This window comes from Chiloscyllium plagiosum, unplaced genomic scaffold, assembly GCF_037043375.1.
Source record: "Chiloscyllium plagiosum isolate Xiang-an unplaced genomic scaffold, Cpla_swu_hap1 HiC_scaffold_33, whole genome shotgun sequence".
Taxonomy (NCBI): Eukaryota; Metazoa; Chordata; class Chondrichthyes; order Orectolobiformes; family Hemiscylliidae; genus Chiloscyllium; species Chiloscyllium plagiosum.
Window position 1 is genome coordinate 6,854,925 of NW_028270171.1, and position 17,348 is coordinate 6,872,272.

A 17,348-nucleotide genomic window follows, 5' to 3' on the forward strand; every position below is an offset into this window, starting at 1 on the left:
GTCGACACCGCGTGCTCCTTCTCCAAGAACACCGGGGCCTAACGTAGCCGCGGAAGAGGGGCAGGCAGTCGGCCCTAACGACCCCCTCCACGGCCCGCTGCCTCGACCTGTTGATGGCCAGTTTGGCCAGGCCCAGGAGCAGACCCACGAGGAGGTCTTCAGACCTGCCCTCCCTCCTCCGTACCGGGTGCCCGAAGATCAGGAGCGTGGGACTGAAGTGCAGCCAAAAGCAGAGGAGGAGGTTTTTAAGAAAATCAAAAAGGGAGTCCAAACGCCCACACCCAATATGTACATGGTCCATGGACTCCACAGCGCCACAGAACAAGCAGTTGGGCTGGGAGTCCGTGAACCACCGCAATCTGCGGTTGCAGGGGACTGCTGCGTGCGGCACCCTCCACCCCAGATCGCCGAGAGAAAGGGGGAGGACTCCCGCGTAGAGAGCCCTCCACTGGGGATCCCCACCGTCCGGTGGCAAATGGGCACGCCAAGGCGTGTCCGGACGTGGATGAGGGAGAAGAGGTGGACGGTGTGCAGCAGCAGTCTGTACAGGGCCCTCCTTTTTACATCTTTGAAAGAAACAAAATTAAAATGCTAGGTCAGCATTTATTGCCCATCCTTAATTACCCTTGTCAAGGTGGTGGTGGTGATTTATGTTCTTGAATTGCTGCTGTTGGCCATGGGGTAGAGGTGGACCCACAATCGTGTTAGGTAGGGAATCCAGGATTTTGACTCAGCAACAGGGGAAGAACAGCGATATATTTCCTGAGTCAAAAAGGTGAGTGGCTCAGAGACAAACGTGCAAGGGTGGAGGTGCCATGTATCTTTGCCCTCTTCCTTCTAGATGGGAGTGGTCATGGGTTTGGAACATGTTGGCAAATTCCTACAGCATTTGGTAGATGGTACACCTTGCAGTTGTTAAGTGTCAGTGGGTGGAAGGAATGAATGTTGGTGGCTATTGTGCCAATGAAGTGGGGTGCTTTGAACTGGAGGGTGTCAACTGGAGGGTGTTGTTTGTACACTCCCCGTTATAAAGACTGACAGCCCCTCTCCCAAGCCAATTCCCCATCAATGATGATGAAATTCCCTGTCACTGAAATCATTAAAGTGGCTGCTTTGGCTTTTCAGAAACTGAAGCTGATAACATCCATCCTCCAAATTAGAACATTCAAGCACAAAATCAAAATGCACACAGGGAACCACCACCCCCTGAGAACTGATGAACATAACCAAATCCATAGATAGCCTTATCACTTGGAGCATCAGTTCTAATATCAACACAGAGCCTGGTCAAGCCTGCAAAATGGACACTCTCAGTTTGCACACTGGGAGATTGGAAGAGAACATTTGACCTAGCAGTGCGTGCAAATTTAAAGCACATTATGCATTTTCACTCCCAATAGTGTTGAAGTGTAAAACACCAAAGCTTACATTTGTAGTGGACATTTACAGAATACCATTTTAAATGGGAAACACTGTCTCCCCAGCCCCAAAGACAAGCACCTGCCCCATTTATCTCCGTTCAATCTGAGAAAAATGAACAGCGTAGCCTTATGATAATTGAGCAGTCATAACCGAGTTATTTAGTGACCCCCTGATTCTATCATGGGCTGTGAATATGACCCACCTGATCAGTACTAGTCCCCTGACAGATTTTCCAAGAAATATGTCAATGCCACAATGATCTACATGTGACTCCACACTCCATGCAGAGTATAATCAAAGGAGAGCTAATTTCATGTAAATTAAAGGAAAAAAAATTGGAACAAACTCCTGCAAATGCTACTCGGGTCCTATAGCTTTCTTTGCACCTCAAAGTTTGTGTGAAGATTTGTACCTTGGGTGCTCGTTGTTGTGGTTCTGTTCGCCGAGCTGGGAATTTGTGTTGCAGACGTTTCGTCCCCTGTCTAGGTGACATCCTCAGTGCTTGGGAGCCTCCTGTGAAGTGCTTCTGTGATCTTTCCTCCGGCATTTGTAGTGGTTTGAATCTGCCGCTTCCGGTTGTCAGTTCCAGCTGTCCGTTGCAGTGGTCAGTATATAGAGTCCAGCTCAATGTGCTTATTGATTGAATCTGTCGATGAGTGCCAAGCCTCTAGGAATTCTCTGGCTGTTCTCTGTTTGGATTGGCCTATAGTAGTAGTGTTGTCCCAGTCAAACTCATGTTGCTTGTCCTCTGCATGTGTGGCTACTAAGGATAGCTAGTCGTGTCATTTTGTTTCGTGGCTCGTTGGTGTTCATGGAGGAGATTGTTAGCTGTCTTCCTGTTTGTCCTATGTAGTGTTTTGTGCAGTCCTTGCATGGGATTTTTTACACTACATTGGTTTTGCTTATGCTGGGTATCGGGTCCTTTGTCCTGGTGAGTTGTCTGAGTGTGGCTGTTGATTTGTGTGCTGTTATGAGTCCTAGTGGTCGCAGTAGTCTGGCTGTCAGTTCGGAAATGCTCTTGACGTATGGTAGTGTGGCTAGTCCTTTGGGTTGTAGCGTAGGATAGAGGGAAATTTGGCCAATTGGATAGAAAACTGGCTAACCGGTCGAAGGCAGAGAGTGGTGGTAGATGGTAAATATTCAGCCTGGAGCCCAGTTACAAGTGGAGTTCCGCAGGGATCAGTTCTGGGTCCTCTGCTGTTTGTAATTTTTATTAATGACTTAGATGAGGGAGTCGAAGGGTGGGTCAGTAAATTTGCAGATGATACGAAGATAGGTGGAGTTGTGGACAGTGAGGAGGGCTGTTGTCGGCTGCAGAGGGACTTAGATATGATGCAGAGCTGGGCTGAGGAGTGGCAGATGGAGTTCAACCCTGCCAAGTGTGAGGTTGTCCATTTTGGAAGAACAAATAAGAATGCGGAATACAGGGTTAATGGTAGGGTTCTTAGTCAGGTGGAGGAACAGAGGGATCTTGGGGTCTATGTACATAGATCTTTGAAGGTTGCCACTCAGGTGGATAGAGTTTGTAAAAAGGCCTATGGAGTATTATCGTTCATTAGCAGAGGGATTGAATTCAAGAGTCGTGAAGTGATGTTGCAGCTGTACAGGACTTTGGTTAGGCCACAGTTGGAGTACTGTGTGCAGTTCTGGTCGCCTCACTTTAGGAAAGATGTGGAAGCTTTGGAGAGGGTGCAGAGAAGATTTACCAGGATGTTGCCTGGAATGGAGAGGAAGTCGTATGAGGATAGGTTGAGAGTTCTCGGCCTTTTCTCGTTGGAACTGCGAAGGATGAGGGGTGACTTGATAGAGGTTTATAAGATGATCAGAGGAATAGATAGAGTAGACAGTCAGAAACTTTTTCCCCGGGTACAACAGAGTGTTACAAGGGGACATAAATTTAAGGTGAAGGGTGGAAGGTATAGGGGAGATGTCAGGGGTGGGTTCTTTACCCAGAGAGTGGTGGGGGCATGGAATGCGCTGCCCGTGGGAGTGGTAGAGTCGGAATCATTGGCGATCTTTAAGCAGCATTTGGATAGGTACATGGATGGGTACTTAATCTAGGTTAGAAGTTCGGCACAACATCGTGGGCCGAAGGGCCTGTTCTGTGCTGTATTGTTCTATGTTCTATATCCTCGTTCCGTTGTCTTTCCCTTAAGCATCTGTTGATGAAATTGCGCGGGTATCCGTTTTTGGCAAATACATTGTATAGGTGTTCTTCTTCCTCTTTTTGCAGTTCAGGTGTACTGCAGTGTGTTGTGGCCCTTTTGAACAGTGTCTTGATGCAACTTCTTTTGTGTGTGTTGGGGTGGTTGCTTTCATAGTTCAGGACTTGGTCTGTGTGTGTGGCTTTCCTGTATACCTTTCTTTGCACCAGCTGCCTTCAGTATTTGACACCCCTGGATTGCAAGAGCAGTAAAAAAAAAAAAAGAGAGAATTGCTATGTTTGTCCTATGTGGGTTAAAGGTAGGCACTGTTGCATTTCTTCACGTAGAGGATAGTTATTAGCCAATTAGATTAGAGACACTGATGCCAATCAAAAGCAGAATCTTCATTCTCCAGCCTGGAACATGGAAGCCAGCTTGGGAAGCCAGCATACAGCAATCAAGTATTGCTTATCCAAGAACAGTCAAATGTAGTGTACCTTCAAGCAAGATATTCAACCTTTATATTGTTGTAAAAAGGAGTAATTTTAGATGAGTGTTTAGATTCTGATTTAACCATCAAACCAAAGTGCTGGAAAACAGGTCTAAACAGTATCTATTGCAAGAACTAGTTAATATTTCAGGTCTAACAACTGTTCTCAACGGATTTCACACCACAGATACTGCCAAACCCAAGTTGTCCCAGCAGGTCTTCTTCCTGATTTGCAGCAACCAGTTTTTTTTTGCTTCAGTTTTAAAAAGTTGAAAGAATTGCTCAGTAAACCAGTTGTCAAACATTTAGATTTCAAACTATTGGCTGTTGCATGTTCCAGTGAGCACAGGCAGTAGGTGATTCCTTAAAAGCCAAAAAGCTTAAGCTGTTGTGGAATTTCCAATTATGAGAATTGCTCACTTAGTCCAAAAAGTCCCTCTACATTGCTAAATAAAATTGAACAAATTATTGGGACAAGCATTGAAACAAGGTTGAGAGAAAAGAATTTAATGATCAGATGTTAAACATCAAAACCTCAAGAACCCAATGAAACTAAGTAGTTACACAGTACTCAGTTCCATGGTGAACACTATTTTAATTTTGTGCAGAGCACAACCAAAATCATCCACTGGAATGAAGTCACCATGACCAACAAATGGAGTTGTTGAATCCCACTCAGCTCAGGGTGAGCCTGTCAAACAGGTACTCTCCCAGGCCATTCTCAGGGGCTCCCAGTCTCTTCAGGTTGGTGATGTGATCTCCCAGCTTCTTGATCATCTTCACTTGCTCATCCAAGTAGTGCCTCTCCAGGAAGTCACACAGCTGGAAGAGGAGACAAAGATTAGCCTCAAGGAACAAACCATGCACCTGAGTGAGACATCCCATTACAGACATTACAATCACCACCACATTGTACCCCTCCCTCACCACAATCAGGGATGCCTTCTGAAATGTTTCTGGATTTCAGCCGGCAGGAGGCAGGTAAATTAGAATTGGAATTGTCCCCCCCAGGGAGTAAACAGATTTCCTTACAAATGTTTGGAGAGAAAAAAGAGAAACTCACATGAGGGTCCGTGTGGTCAGAGGAGAGTTTGTGCAGATCCAGCAGACTCTGGTTCACATCCTTCTCCATCTGCAGAGCTCTCTGCATTGCCTCCAGACCATTGCCCCACTCATCCAGCTCTGGCTTCTGGAGCAAGGGAAGTCAGGAGAGAAAAACCAGCTCATCTCAGACAGGTGGATCTCAGGCTACATCAGATCAGTTCATTATTCCAACAAACATTGCAAGAGTTGGATTTTCGGCCAATTGTTTTACTGACTCCTTTAGTTTTCACTGTTCCTTGAGCTGAAGACATTTTAGAAGATCCTACTGTAAAACTGTTTTAAGATACTATAATCAAATGTATCTAAAAATATGCACCAATGGTGGTAATTCCTTGCTGTACTGTTCTATCCCTTTCAATCATTTTGACCAGCCCATTAGAAACATCTTGGAGATGCAGAAAGGAGATGCTGCTACCTTCCACCACTATGGATTCTCTCATTCTTACTTCATATTACTAGGGGTGTTGGAATTGACATCTGAGGTTATATAGTTGATCATTCTTCCATGGGAATGTTGCTCTCCATCCAGTATTCTGGAGCATCCCAATTGCCTATTGCTGTTTCACAAGTGTTAACTAGTTTTTTTTAAAATTCAATGCATGATTTTGGTGAGCAATTTATTCAAATCTGGAGACAATAAACAGGTTGCGTGATACCAGTCAATTTGAGTTCACACAAAATAAACCTTCAAAGTTTACAGAAGCCAACCTTGACATCCTGCAGGAGGACTCGGCCTCCACGTTTATTCTGGAATGCCATCAGTTTCTCAGCGTGTTCCCGTTCCTCATGGGACTGCTCCTTGAAGAACTCAGCAAAGTGACGCAGGGCAACATCATCCCGGTCAAAGTAAGATGACTGCAAGTGGAGATAAAGTGGGAAGCAAATCTCAATCTCATCCATGGTTCAATAAGAAAGTGAAACCATCCCACCATTTCAATTCTCTTCCAATTAATTGAAGTTAGTGACAAAAGCAGAAAGTCATCTGTGACTTTTGGCCCAAATAACAGACATTTTGATCTCCCAGAACTGAAGATCAAAAAACCAACTGCAACTCCTGGCCTGTATCTTGAGGAGGTGGTGTGCTAGTGTGGCACAGTACTGTGAAGGTCCCAGTTGAGGACAGCCATTAGACATCCCTGCACTGCAGTTTACAAACATTCATGCTCAATGCTGGAAGCTGGTGAGGTCATTCACCAACAAACTCAGGACATGAACATATTGATTAACATGTGAAGTCTCAGTCAGCTATCTCATTACCAAGCTTACCCATCTGAATAAGTATCCACTCTGCACAGAATTTTGACTGTGCTATTTTGTAAATCATTCACATTTCAAAATGTGAAAGTGTGCCATTTAACCACCTTTCCTCATTCATAGTTAGTTATGAAACTTACTTCAACAGAAATAGCTTCATAGGCCAACTTTTAAAATTAATACATTTGGTTTAAAGAACATTTTTCAAAAAAGATGAGTCATAACCAGCTAAAGAGAATTAAAACACCCTGACTGCAGAGGCAGGTGATAATTGCCAGTGGTTACACTGTGCAAAGTTACAATAAACTGGGGACCCTCACCCAAAGGAGGGTTATAATTTAAGGGCATCCTAAACAGGGTTTCAGGGTCAAGTGTGTCCAGGGAACAGGACAAGGACAACAGTCTCAACATACAATTGCTCAGACATATGAGCAAGGAAATTCCTAGATACTCCATATAGTTACATCACAGTCTTAACTTTAAAAGAGAACCTTCAAGCCCACAAGGCTCACCATGGAGAGGTAAACATAGGAGGAATAGAGCTCCAGGTTGATCTGCTTGTTAACAGCATCCTCACAGTCCTTGTGGTAGTTCTGACACACTTGGGAGGCCATCTTCACTATTCCTGCTTACTATCACCCAGACAACTCCAGACCTGAACCTCTCACCCATAAGTTCTTGTATTTATCCCCCAGGGACCATCCAGGGAGAGGTATCACCAATGATGATTGACAATTCCTGACAGCCAATCAGGCATCCCCCATGAACATAGGCCCCAATGAGAGAGTGGGGATGTGTTAACCAGAGCTGATCAGAGGTGTAGATTAGAGTCAGGTCTGGATGATTATTCTGTGATTGGAACAGCAGGAGGTCACTCAGCAAAATCTCAATCAGGTCACTGTGAGTTTGTGTCCTTTTAAAAGAAATAGGTTTGGATTAGGAAAGGTTTTCAAGTTTTCTTTTAAAATAAAGTTTGTTGTGACCAACTGAAAGAGGGGAGTCAGTTTCTCAGCCTTTTGTGTTGGAAATGGGAGATTGGCGCTAGGACAAGGCGATTGTAACAGGAGCAGATGGGGCAGAGACTGGAACGCTGTTCTCAATGGTGGGGAATCCAGAATCAGGGGGGCCACAATCTCGTGACACGGGGTAAACTGTTTCGGACTGAGATGAGGAGAAAGGTCTTCACTCTGACTGTGGGGAGCCTTTGGGATTCTTTGCCACAGAAAACATCGAGACTAAAACATTGAATGTTTTCAAGAAGGAGTTCGGTACAGCTCTTAGGGCTAAAGGGATCAAAGTTTATGAGGATGGAGTGGGAGATGGTACTGAGTTAGATGATCAGCTTCAATCACATGGAATGGTGGAGCAGGGCTGAATGGCCGACTCCCATTCCTTTTGTTTTCTCTCTCATTCTATGTTTTAATAACCTGTTTAGTAAGAGTCTTGTGGCACAGGGGTGGTGTCCCTTTGTCTGGGCCAGGAGGTCTCTGTACAAGCTGGAAATGTGTTGCTGGAAAAGCGCAGCAGGTCAGACAGCATCCAGGGAACAGGAGAATCGACGTTTCGGGCATAAGCCCTTCTTCAGGAATGGGGAAAGTTTGTCCAGCAGGCTAAGATAAAAGGTAGGGAGGAGGGACTTGGGGGAGGGGTGTCGGAAATGTGATAGGTGGAAAGAGGTCAAGGTGAGGGTGATAGGTCAGACTGGGGTGGGGGCGGAGAGGTCGGGAAGAAGATCTCAGGTTAGGAAGGCGGTGCTGAATTTGATGGATTTGACTGACACAGGGTGGGGGGTGGGGAAATGAGGAAACTGGTGAAATCCGAGTTCATCCCTTGTGGTTGGAGGGTTCCTAGCCGGAAGATGAGACGTTCTTCCTCCAACCGTCGTTTTGTTATGGTCTGACGATGGAGGAGTCCAAAGACCTGCATATCCTTGGTGGAGTGGGAGGGGGAATTGAAATGTTGAGCTACAGGGTGGTTGGGTTGGTTGGTCCGGGTGTCCCAGAGGTGTTCTCTGAAACGCTCCGCAAGTAGGCGGCCAGTCTCCCCAATATAGAGGAGGCCACATCGGGTGCAGAGGATGCAATAGATGATATGTGTGGAGGTGCAGGTGAATCTGTGGCGGATATGGAAGTTTCCTTTGGGGCCTTGGAGGGAGGTGAGAGGGGGGGAGACCCTACCTGCTCCAGAGGTGTCTGATAACATCTCTAGACAGGTTCATTAGGAAACAACCAGAGCTGTTGCAGGCCCAATGGACCGAATGGCCTCCTCCTGTGCCATAACAATTCTGTGATTCTGTGGATGATCTGCATCTGAACAGCATTTCCCTGCCTCTGTCTCCTGACTGACCTTTCTGTGGATTGTCACCTCGCTGTGATGGAGAGCCTCGAGTGTCCCGTTGAGTCTGAGAGCGATACCGCAAGAGGTTTCCACCTCCTGGCAGGGCCACCCAGGACGGTAAGGTCGGAGGGGAGGATCCCGATAAAGTGCAATGCAAAACAAGTCCTCAACGGCCATCCATCCAGGCAGAAGGTATTTGTGTGCTATCTGCAGGGGTGGGTAAAGGCTACAGCAGGAGGGAGATCCACAGTCAGCATTTCCTTGCCACTTGAGCTGTACCTACCTTCTGTCAAGGACCGTGTCTGTGCTGTGAGCTGTATTTTTGTGTGTTTGCGCGCATCCACTATCCTTCCTGTGAAGCATCCATTCCTAACGTTATCCCAGACAGTTCAGTTCTAATTTGAAGACTATGATCCCATTCCACATCCTCAGTTCTATTTGACCAATTGTGAAGAAACAGTTCCCCTGTATCTTCTCTGTCAAATCCATTCATCCTCATTAAAATTTCAGTTGCACTCCTTTGTTAACCTTGTACCCTGAGGATTGTGGGCAAACTGTTGATGTCATTTAACCAGCTCTTTATCTCTGAGTTCATTCTGAAATTCTGGGCTGCACCATCTCTGCCTGAACTGAGCACTCGAGATGTGGTTGAACCAGAATTTGACAATTTTACAAAGAACCTCCATCCAGAAGGATTCAAAATATCAAAGAAAATTTGCAGCCCAGGAACAGGCCCTCCAAGCCTGAGCCGATCCAAATCTACTGTCTAAACCTGTTGCCTTGTTCCTAAGCATCTATATTCCTCTCATCCCCACCTAATTGTGCATCTGTCCAGACGCATCTTAAATGAGTCTACTGTGTCTGCCTCTACTGGCAACGCGTTCCAGACACCCACCACCCTCTGTATAAAGTACTTGCTGCATTTATCCCCCTTAAACCTTTCACCTCTCACCTTGAAAGCGTGACCTCTCGTTATTGAATCCTTCACCCTCGGGGAAAAAAACTTCTCTCTATCTACCCTGATATTACCCTTCATAATTTTTAAAAATTGAGGGGCATAGATAGGATAAATAGACAAAGTCTTTTCCCTGGAGTCTGGGAGTGCAGAACTAGAGGGCATAGGTTTAGGGTGAGAGGGGAAAGATTATAAAAGCAACCTAAGGGGCAGCTTTTTCCACACAGAGGGTGGTACATGTATGGAATGAGCTGCCAGAGGATGTGGTGGAGGCTGGTACAATTGCAACATTTTAAGAGGTATTTGGATGGGTATATGAATAGGAAGGGTTTGGAGGGATATGGGCCAGGTGCTGGCAGGTGGGATAGATTGGGGTGGGATATCTGGTCTGCCTGGACGGGTTGGACCGAAGGGTCTGTTTCCATGCTGTACATCTCTATGACTCTACTCAACCTCTCTTCATAGCTAGCACCTTCCATACCAGGCAACTTCCTCGTAAACCTTCTCTGCACCCTCTCCAAAGCATCCACATCCTTTCGGTAATGTGGCGACCAGAACTGTACACGGTATTCTAAATGTGGCTGAACCAATGTGGTGTACAATTTTAACATGACATGCCAGCTCTTATAAAAGAACAAAGAACCTCAGATCAGGGACTAAAATTAAATTAGTTCCTTTGCTTTGTGTTTTTACATCTGTTCACTCCATTTCTGTCCACTTGTCTGAATAATTTCATTTTGATCATTAGTTTTGATGACACAGCAGAAGATGTCACCATTTACAAAACTGTATTGTCTTTCTTGGTCAGAAGTGGATCTCTTTATACTTCCCCTTAGTGTCCTGTATCTGCCAGATTTACCCATTCCATTAAACTTTACCATGAGAGCAGAATGTTGCAATGTGTCACCTGATGTAGAGTCATCATTTTATTGATGGCCCTTCATTCAGAACATTGATAAATCTCATGAAAAGCTGTTTCCCAGTGCCTCTCCTTGGGAAAAGTAATCAGATCTTGCTAATTTTTAATTCGCTCACACAATGAGGGTGCTGGTGGCTGGGCCAGCATTTATTGCCCAGGGCACAGTGACTAGCACTGCTGCCTCACAGCGCCAGGATCCCAGGTTCGATTCCAGCCTTGGGTGACTGTCTGCGTGGGTTTCCTCCCACTTTACAAAAACGTGCAGGCCAGCTGAATTGGCTATGCTAACTTGTCCATAGTTGTTAGGGGCATTAGTCAGAGGAGGGTGGGTTACTCTTCAGAGGGTCAGCGTGGACATGTTGGGCCGAAGGGCCTGTTTCTATACTGTAGATCATCTAATCTTAACTACCCTTGTCAAGGTGGTGGTGGTGATGATTTGCTTTCTTGAATTACTGCTGTTGTCTATTTGGTGGAGGTAGACCCACAATCCTGTTTGGGAGGGAATCCAGGATTTTGACTCAGCAACAGGGGAAAGAACGGTGACATAGTGCTAAGTGTCAACGGTGAGTGGCACGAAGGGGAACTTGCAAGGGGTGGAGTTGCCATGTATTTCTGCCCTTGTCCTTCTAGATGGGAGTGGTCATGGGTTTGGAACATGTTGTCTGAGGAGCTTTGGTGAATTCCTACAGCATTTGGTAGATGGTACACCTTGCAGTGGCCAAGTGTCAGTGGATGGAAGGAATGAATGTTGGTAGCTATTGTGCCAATGAAATGGGCTGCTTTGAACTGGAGGGTGTCAAGATCCTTGAATGTTGTTGGCACACTCCCCAATATCCTGAGTTTGACACCCCCTCCCCAAGCCAATTCCCCACTCACATTCAACATCTCTCCCCCTGTGATCATGTCACTGACAGCACGAAGGTGTCAGCTTTGGCTTTTCACAAACTGACACTGATAATGTCCATCCTCCAAATTAAAAAGGAGCATCACAACTCAAGCTGCAGGCTGGGAAACACCACCTCTGAACATAACCAAATCCATAAATAGCCTTGTCACTTGGAGCAGCACGTCCAATATCAACCTTTAGAGCCTAGTCAAGCCTGTAAAATGGACTATCTGAATTTGCACACTGGGAAGATTGGACAAGAACATTTGACCTCACTGTGTGCAAATTCAAAGCACATGTGCATTTTCAATCACAAAATTATGGGAAAAAAAGGTGGTAAGTATCAAAGCTGACATTTGTGTTGTACTGATGTCTCAGAATAACATTTTAGATGGGAAATGTCTTTTCTTCCCCTCCACAGACAAGCACCTGCCCCATTAATCTCAGTTCAAGCTGAGAAAGATGAACAGTACAGCCTTAAGATGGCTGAGCAGTCATTGACCAAGTTTCTGTGCCCTACTTATTGTGGGCAGAGCATCCCAAGCAAGAGCAGCATTCATCACCCATTAGATTTCCCTTGAACTAAGACTCCACACTCAGCACAGCCTATACATTAGAGAGCTGATTTCATGTAAATTAAAAAGGAAAAACCATTTGGAACAAATTACTGCAAATGCTACTTGGGTCCTATAGCTTTCTTTGCACCAGCTACCCTCAGTATTTACTGCTCTAGCAATCCAGCGCTGTCAAAAAAGGAATTGTTACAATTGTCTCACACGGGAGAAGGTAGGCACTGTTGCATTTCCTCAGTTAGAGGATAGTTATTAGCCAATTAGACTAGAGACACTGATGCCAATCAAAAGCAGAATCTTCATTCTCCAGCCTGGAACTTGGAAACCACCATATAGCAATCAAGTATCACCTATCCAAGAACAAAACGGTAGTTTACCTTTGAGCAAGATATTCAACTTATGTTCTTGTAAGGGGGTCATTGTAGATATTCCACTAAATCAGAATCTAAGCATTAAAACTAATTGCTGGAAAATACTAGAGTGACAATAATCAGTTACACGAGTAATTAATATTTCAGGTCCAGTGACTGAACTGACTTCACTCCACAGATGCTGCTAAACCCAAAGTTTTCCAAACTGTGTTTCTTCCTGATTTCCAGCAGCCAAATATGTTTTTTGCTTCAATTTTCAAAAGCCTCTAAGCATTGCTCAGGAGTACACCAGTTGTGTAAATCATTCAGACTTGTAACTATTGACTAGAGTCTATTGCTGCAAACTTGTTCTAGTGAGCACAGGCAGATAGATAGTGAGCACTGCTTACAAGCCAAAAAACCTTCAATTCCACAACTGCTTTCCAATTATGAGAGTTGCTCACTTATTCCAAAAGTCTCTCCACAGACCAGAATAAAAACTGAGCAAATTACTGGGATAATCATCGAAACAAGGTTGAGAGAAAAGGATTTAAATTATCAGATGTTCAATATCAAAAACCCAAGAACCAAATGAAACTAAATAGTCACAGTTCCATGGTGAACACTATTTTAATTTTGTGCAGAGCACAACCAAAGTCATCCACTAGAATGAAGTCACCATGACCAACAAATGGAATTCTTGAATCCCACTCAGCTCAGGGTGAGTCTGTCAAACAGGTACTCTCCCAGGCCATTCTCAGGGGCTCCCAGTCTCTTCAGGTTGGTGATGTGATCTCCCAGCTTCTTGATCATCTTCACTTGCTCATCCAAGTAGTGCCTCTCCAGGAAGTCACACAGCTGGAAGAGGAGACAAAGATTAGCCTGAAGGAACAAACCATGCACCTGAAAAAGTTGATGTCCCAATACAGATGTGGGAAATCTCCACCACCTTGTGGTGAGGGAGAGGTGCATTCTGGGATGCTTGTTGAAAAGCTTATGATTTCAGCCTGGAGGAGGCAGGTCGATGATAATTGGAATTCTACCCCCCACTTCCCCCAAACCAAGGAGTAAACAAAGATCATTTCCTGTCAAATGTTTAGAGAAAAAATGGAAAACTCACATGAGGGTCAGTGTGGCCAGAGGAGAGTTTGTGCAGATCCAGCAGACTCTGGTTCACATCCTTCTCCATCTGCAGAGCTCTCTGCATTGCCTCCAGACCATTGCCCCACTCATCCTGCTCTGGCTTCTGGAGGAAGGAAAGTCGGAGAGAAAACCAGCTCATCTCAGATAGGTGGATCACAGGCTACATCTGATCAGTCCATTATTCCAAAGCATTAGATTTTACTGACTCCTTTAGATTTCACTGTTCCCAGAGCTTAAATTTTAGAAGCATACTAAACCGTGAAAGCACATTTTAAGATATAATCCTAATGTAATTCCTTGCTTTACTGTTCTATCCGTTTCGATCCTTTTGACCAGCCCAATAGAAACATCTTGGAAATGCTGCAACCTTCCTCCCCTTGCGATTCTCATTCTTACCACTGAGGGGCATTGGGATTGATAGCTGAGGTTATATAGGTTTACCATTGTTACATGAGAAGGATTCTCTCCATCCAGTATTCTGGATCATCCCAATTGCCTGTTGCTCATCAATACTATCTCCAATTCATATAGCATTTATTCAGTCTTGAGGCTCAGATTGACAGATACCAGTCAATTGGAGTTCACACAAAAACACTAAAACCTTCAAAGTTTACAGAAGCCAACCTTGACATCCTGTAGGAGGACTCTGCCTCCACGTTTATTCTGGAATTCCATCAGTTTCTCAGCGTGTTCCCGTTCCTCATGGGACTGCTCCTTGAAGAACTCAGCAAAGTGACGCAGGGCAACATCATCCCGGTCAAAGTAAGAGGACTGCAAGTGGAGATAAAGTGGGAAGCAAGCATTACTTTCATCCTTGGCACAATCAGAAAGTGACCCATCCACCATTTCAATTCCCTTCCAATTAATTGGAGTGACAAAAGCAGAATGTCATCTGTTGATTATGATCTGAATAGCAGACATTTTGACCTCCCAGAAGTGAGGATCTGGAAAAAAAAAGTGAACTGCAACCCCTGGCCTGTATCTTAGGGAGGCAGTGTGCTAGTGTGGCAGAGTACCGAGAAGGTCTTTATTGGAGACAACCATTAGACATCCCTGCACTGCAGGTTAGAAACATTCTTGCTCAGTGCTGGATACTAGAGAGAACATTGACCAACTGAAACAGGACATGAACATGATGAATAGGCAGAAATCTCAGTCAGCTACTTAATTACCAACCTCCCACCTGAATAACCACTGTCCTACTATCTACTCTGCAGAGAATCTGCACTGTGCTATTTTTAGATCATTCACATTTCAAGTGAAAAAAAGTGCCATTTAACCACTCTCACATTAAGTAAGCTCACTTCAACAAAAGACAGCAGCTTCATTATTTGGGTAGCTTTAAATTCAATACATTTGGTTGAGAGAAAGTTTTTTGAAAAAGACTTGTCATGGAGTCAGATGTACAGCACGTAAACACTCCAGTCCAACTCATTATGCCATCTAGATATCCTAACCCAATCTAGTCCCACCTGCCCATATGCCTCCAAACCCTTCCTATTCATATACCATCCAGATGGCTGTTAAATGTTGCCATTGTACTAGCCTCCACCACTTCTTCTGGCAGCTCATTCCATACACATACTACCCTGGAGTGGAAGAGTTGCCCCTTAGGTCTCATATCTTTTCCCTGTCACCCTAAACCTATGCCCTCTAGTTCTGGACTTCTATACAACAGTGAAGTGGGTTTGTCTATCCTATCCATGCCTCACATGATTTTATCAACCTCTGAGGTCACCCCTCAGCCTCCAACACTCCAGGAAAAACAGCCCCAGCCTGTTCAGCCTCTCCCAATAGCTCAAATCCTCCAACCCAGGCAACATCCTTGTAAATCTTTTCTGAACCCTTTCAAAGTTTCACAACATCTTTCCAATAGGAGGGAGACTAGCATTGAACAAAATTGAAACAGTGGCCAAACCAATGTCCTGAACAGACTATAACTAAAGAGAATTAAGACAACACCAGCCTCTGCAGCCAGGAGGGTAATTGCCAGTGGTTACACTGTGCAGAGTTACAATAAAACTAGGGACCCTCACTCAAAGGCCAGTTATAATTTAGGAGCATTCTAAAATTACAACAGGGTTTCAGGGTTAAGTGCATCCAGGAAAAAAACCCAACAATCTCAATATATTGAGTTTGCTCAAGCATATGATCAAGGAAATTCCAAGATGCTCCAGACAGTTATATCACAGTCATAACTTTAAAATAGAACTGTCAAGACCACAAGCCTCACCATGGAGAGGTAAACATAGGAGGAATAGAACTCCAGGTTGATCTGTTTGTTAACAGCATCCTCACAGTCCTTGTGGTAGTTCTGACACACTTGGGAGGCCATCTTCACTCTTCCTGCTCACTATCACCCAGACAACTCCAGACCTGAACCTCTCACCCATAAGTTCTTGTATTTATCCCCCAGGGAACATCCAGGGAGAGGTATCACCAATGATGATTGACAATTCCTGACAGCCAATCAGGAATCCCCCATGAACATAGGCCCCAATGAGAGAGAGGGGATGTGTTAACCAGAGCTGACCAGAGGTGTAGATTAGAATCAGGTCTGGATGATTATTCTGTGATTGGAACAGCAGGAGGTCACTCAGCAGAATCTCAATCAGGTCACTGTGAGTTTGTGTCCTTTTAAAAGAAATAGGTTTGGATTAGGAAAGGTTTTCAAGTTTTCTTTTAAAATAAAGGTTGTTGTGACCAACTGCAAGAGGGGCTCAATGAAGAAGGGGAGTCAGTTTCTCAGCCTTTTGTGTTGGAAATGGGAGATTGGCGCTAGGACAAGGCGATTGTAACAGGAGCAGATGGGGCAGAGACTGGAACGCTGTTCTCAATGGCGGGGAGTCCAGAATCAGAGGGGTCACAGTCTCGTGACACGGGGTAAACTGTTTAGGACTGAGATGAGGAGAAAGGTCTTCACTCAGAGAGTGGGGAGGCTGTGGGATTCTTTGCCTCAGAAACCATTGAGACGAAAACATTGAATGTTTTTAAGAAGGAGTTAGGTACAGCTCTTAGGGCTGAAGGGATCAAAGTTTATGGGGATGGAGTGGGAGATGGTACTGAGTTAGATGATCAGCTTCAATCACATGGAATAGTGGAGCAGGGCTGAAGGGCTGAATGGCCGACTCCCATTCCTTTTATTTCTCTCATTCTATGTTTCAATAATCTGTTTGGTAAGAGTCTTGTGGCACAGGGGAGTGTCCCTTTGTTTGGGCCAGGAGGTCTCTGTACAAGACCCTACCTGCTCCAGAGGTGTCTGATAACATCTCTAGACAGGTTCATTAGGAAACAACCAGAGCTGTTGCAGGCCCAATGGACCGAATGGCCTCCTCCTGTGCCATAACAATTCTGTGATTCTGTGGATGATCTGCATCTGAACAGCGTTTCCCTGCCTCTGTCTCCTGACTGACCTTTCTGTGGATTGTCACCTCGCTGTGATGGAGAGCCTCGAGTGTCCCGTTGATTCTGAGAGCGATACCTCAAGAGGTTTCCACCTCCTGGCAGGGCCACCCAGGACGGTAAGGTCGGAGGGGAGGATCCCGATAAAATGCGATGCAAAACAAGTCCTCAACGGCCATCCATCCAGGCAGAAGGTATTTGTGTGCTATCTGCAGGGCTGGGGAAAGGCTACAGCAGGAGGGAGATCCCCAGTCAGCATTTCCTTGCCACTTGAGCTGTACCTACCTTCTGTCAAGGACCGTGTCTGTGCTGTGAGCTGTATTTTTGTGTTTGTGCCTGTGTGTGCGCGTGCATCCACTATCCTTCCTGT

General features: G+C 45.1%; 2 protein-coding genes across 2 annotated transcripts; both read right to left on the minus strand.

The window, feature by feature from the left end:
- Positions 1–1,519: 1,519 nt before the first annotated feature.
- Positions 1,520–7,028, minus strand: LOC122545240 (ferritin, heavy subunit-like). Its single transcript, XM_087978007.1, has 6 exons — positions 6,927–7,028; positions 5,869–6,015; positions 5,120–5,245; positions 4,747–4,878; positions 3,306–3,381; positions 1,520–1,524 (listed from the first exon to the last, which is right to left on the minus strand). The coding sequence occupies exons 1-6, from the start codon at positions 7,026–7,028 to the stop codon at positions 1,520–1,522; spliced, it is 588 nt and encodes a 195-aa protein (XP_087834133.1).
- A 6,116-nt stretch (positions 7,029–13,144) lies between these two features.
- Positions 13,145–15,911, minus strand: LOC122546129 (ferritin heavy chain, oocyte isoform-like). Its single transcript, XM_043684947.2, has 4 exons — positions 15,810–15,911; positions 14,201–14,347; positions 13,554–13,679; positions 13,145–13,291 (listed from the first exon to the last, which is right to left on the minus strand). The coding sequence occupies exons 1-4, from the start codon at positions 15,909–15,911 to the stop codon at positions 13,145–13,147; spliced, it is 522 nt and encodes a 173-aa protein (XP_043540882.2).
- Between the last annotated feature and the right edge of the window lie 1,437 nt (positions 15,912–17,348).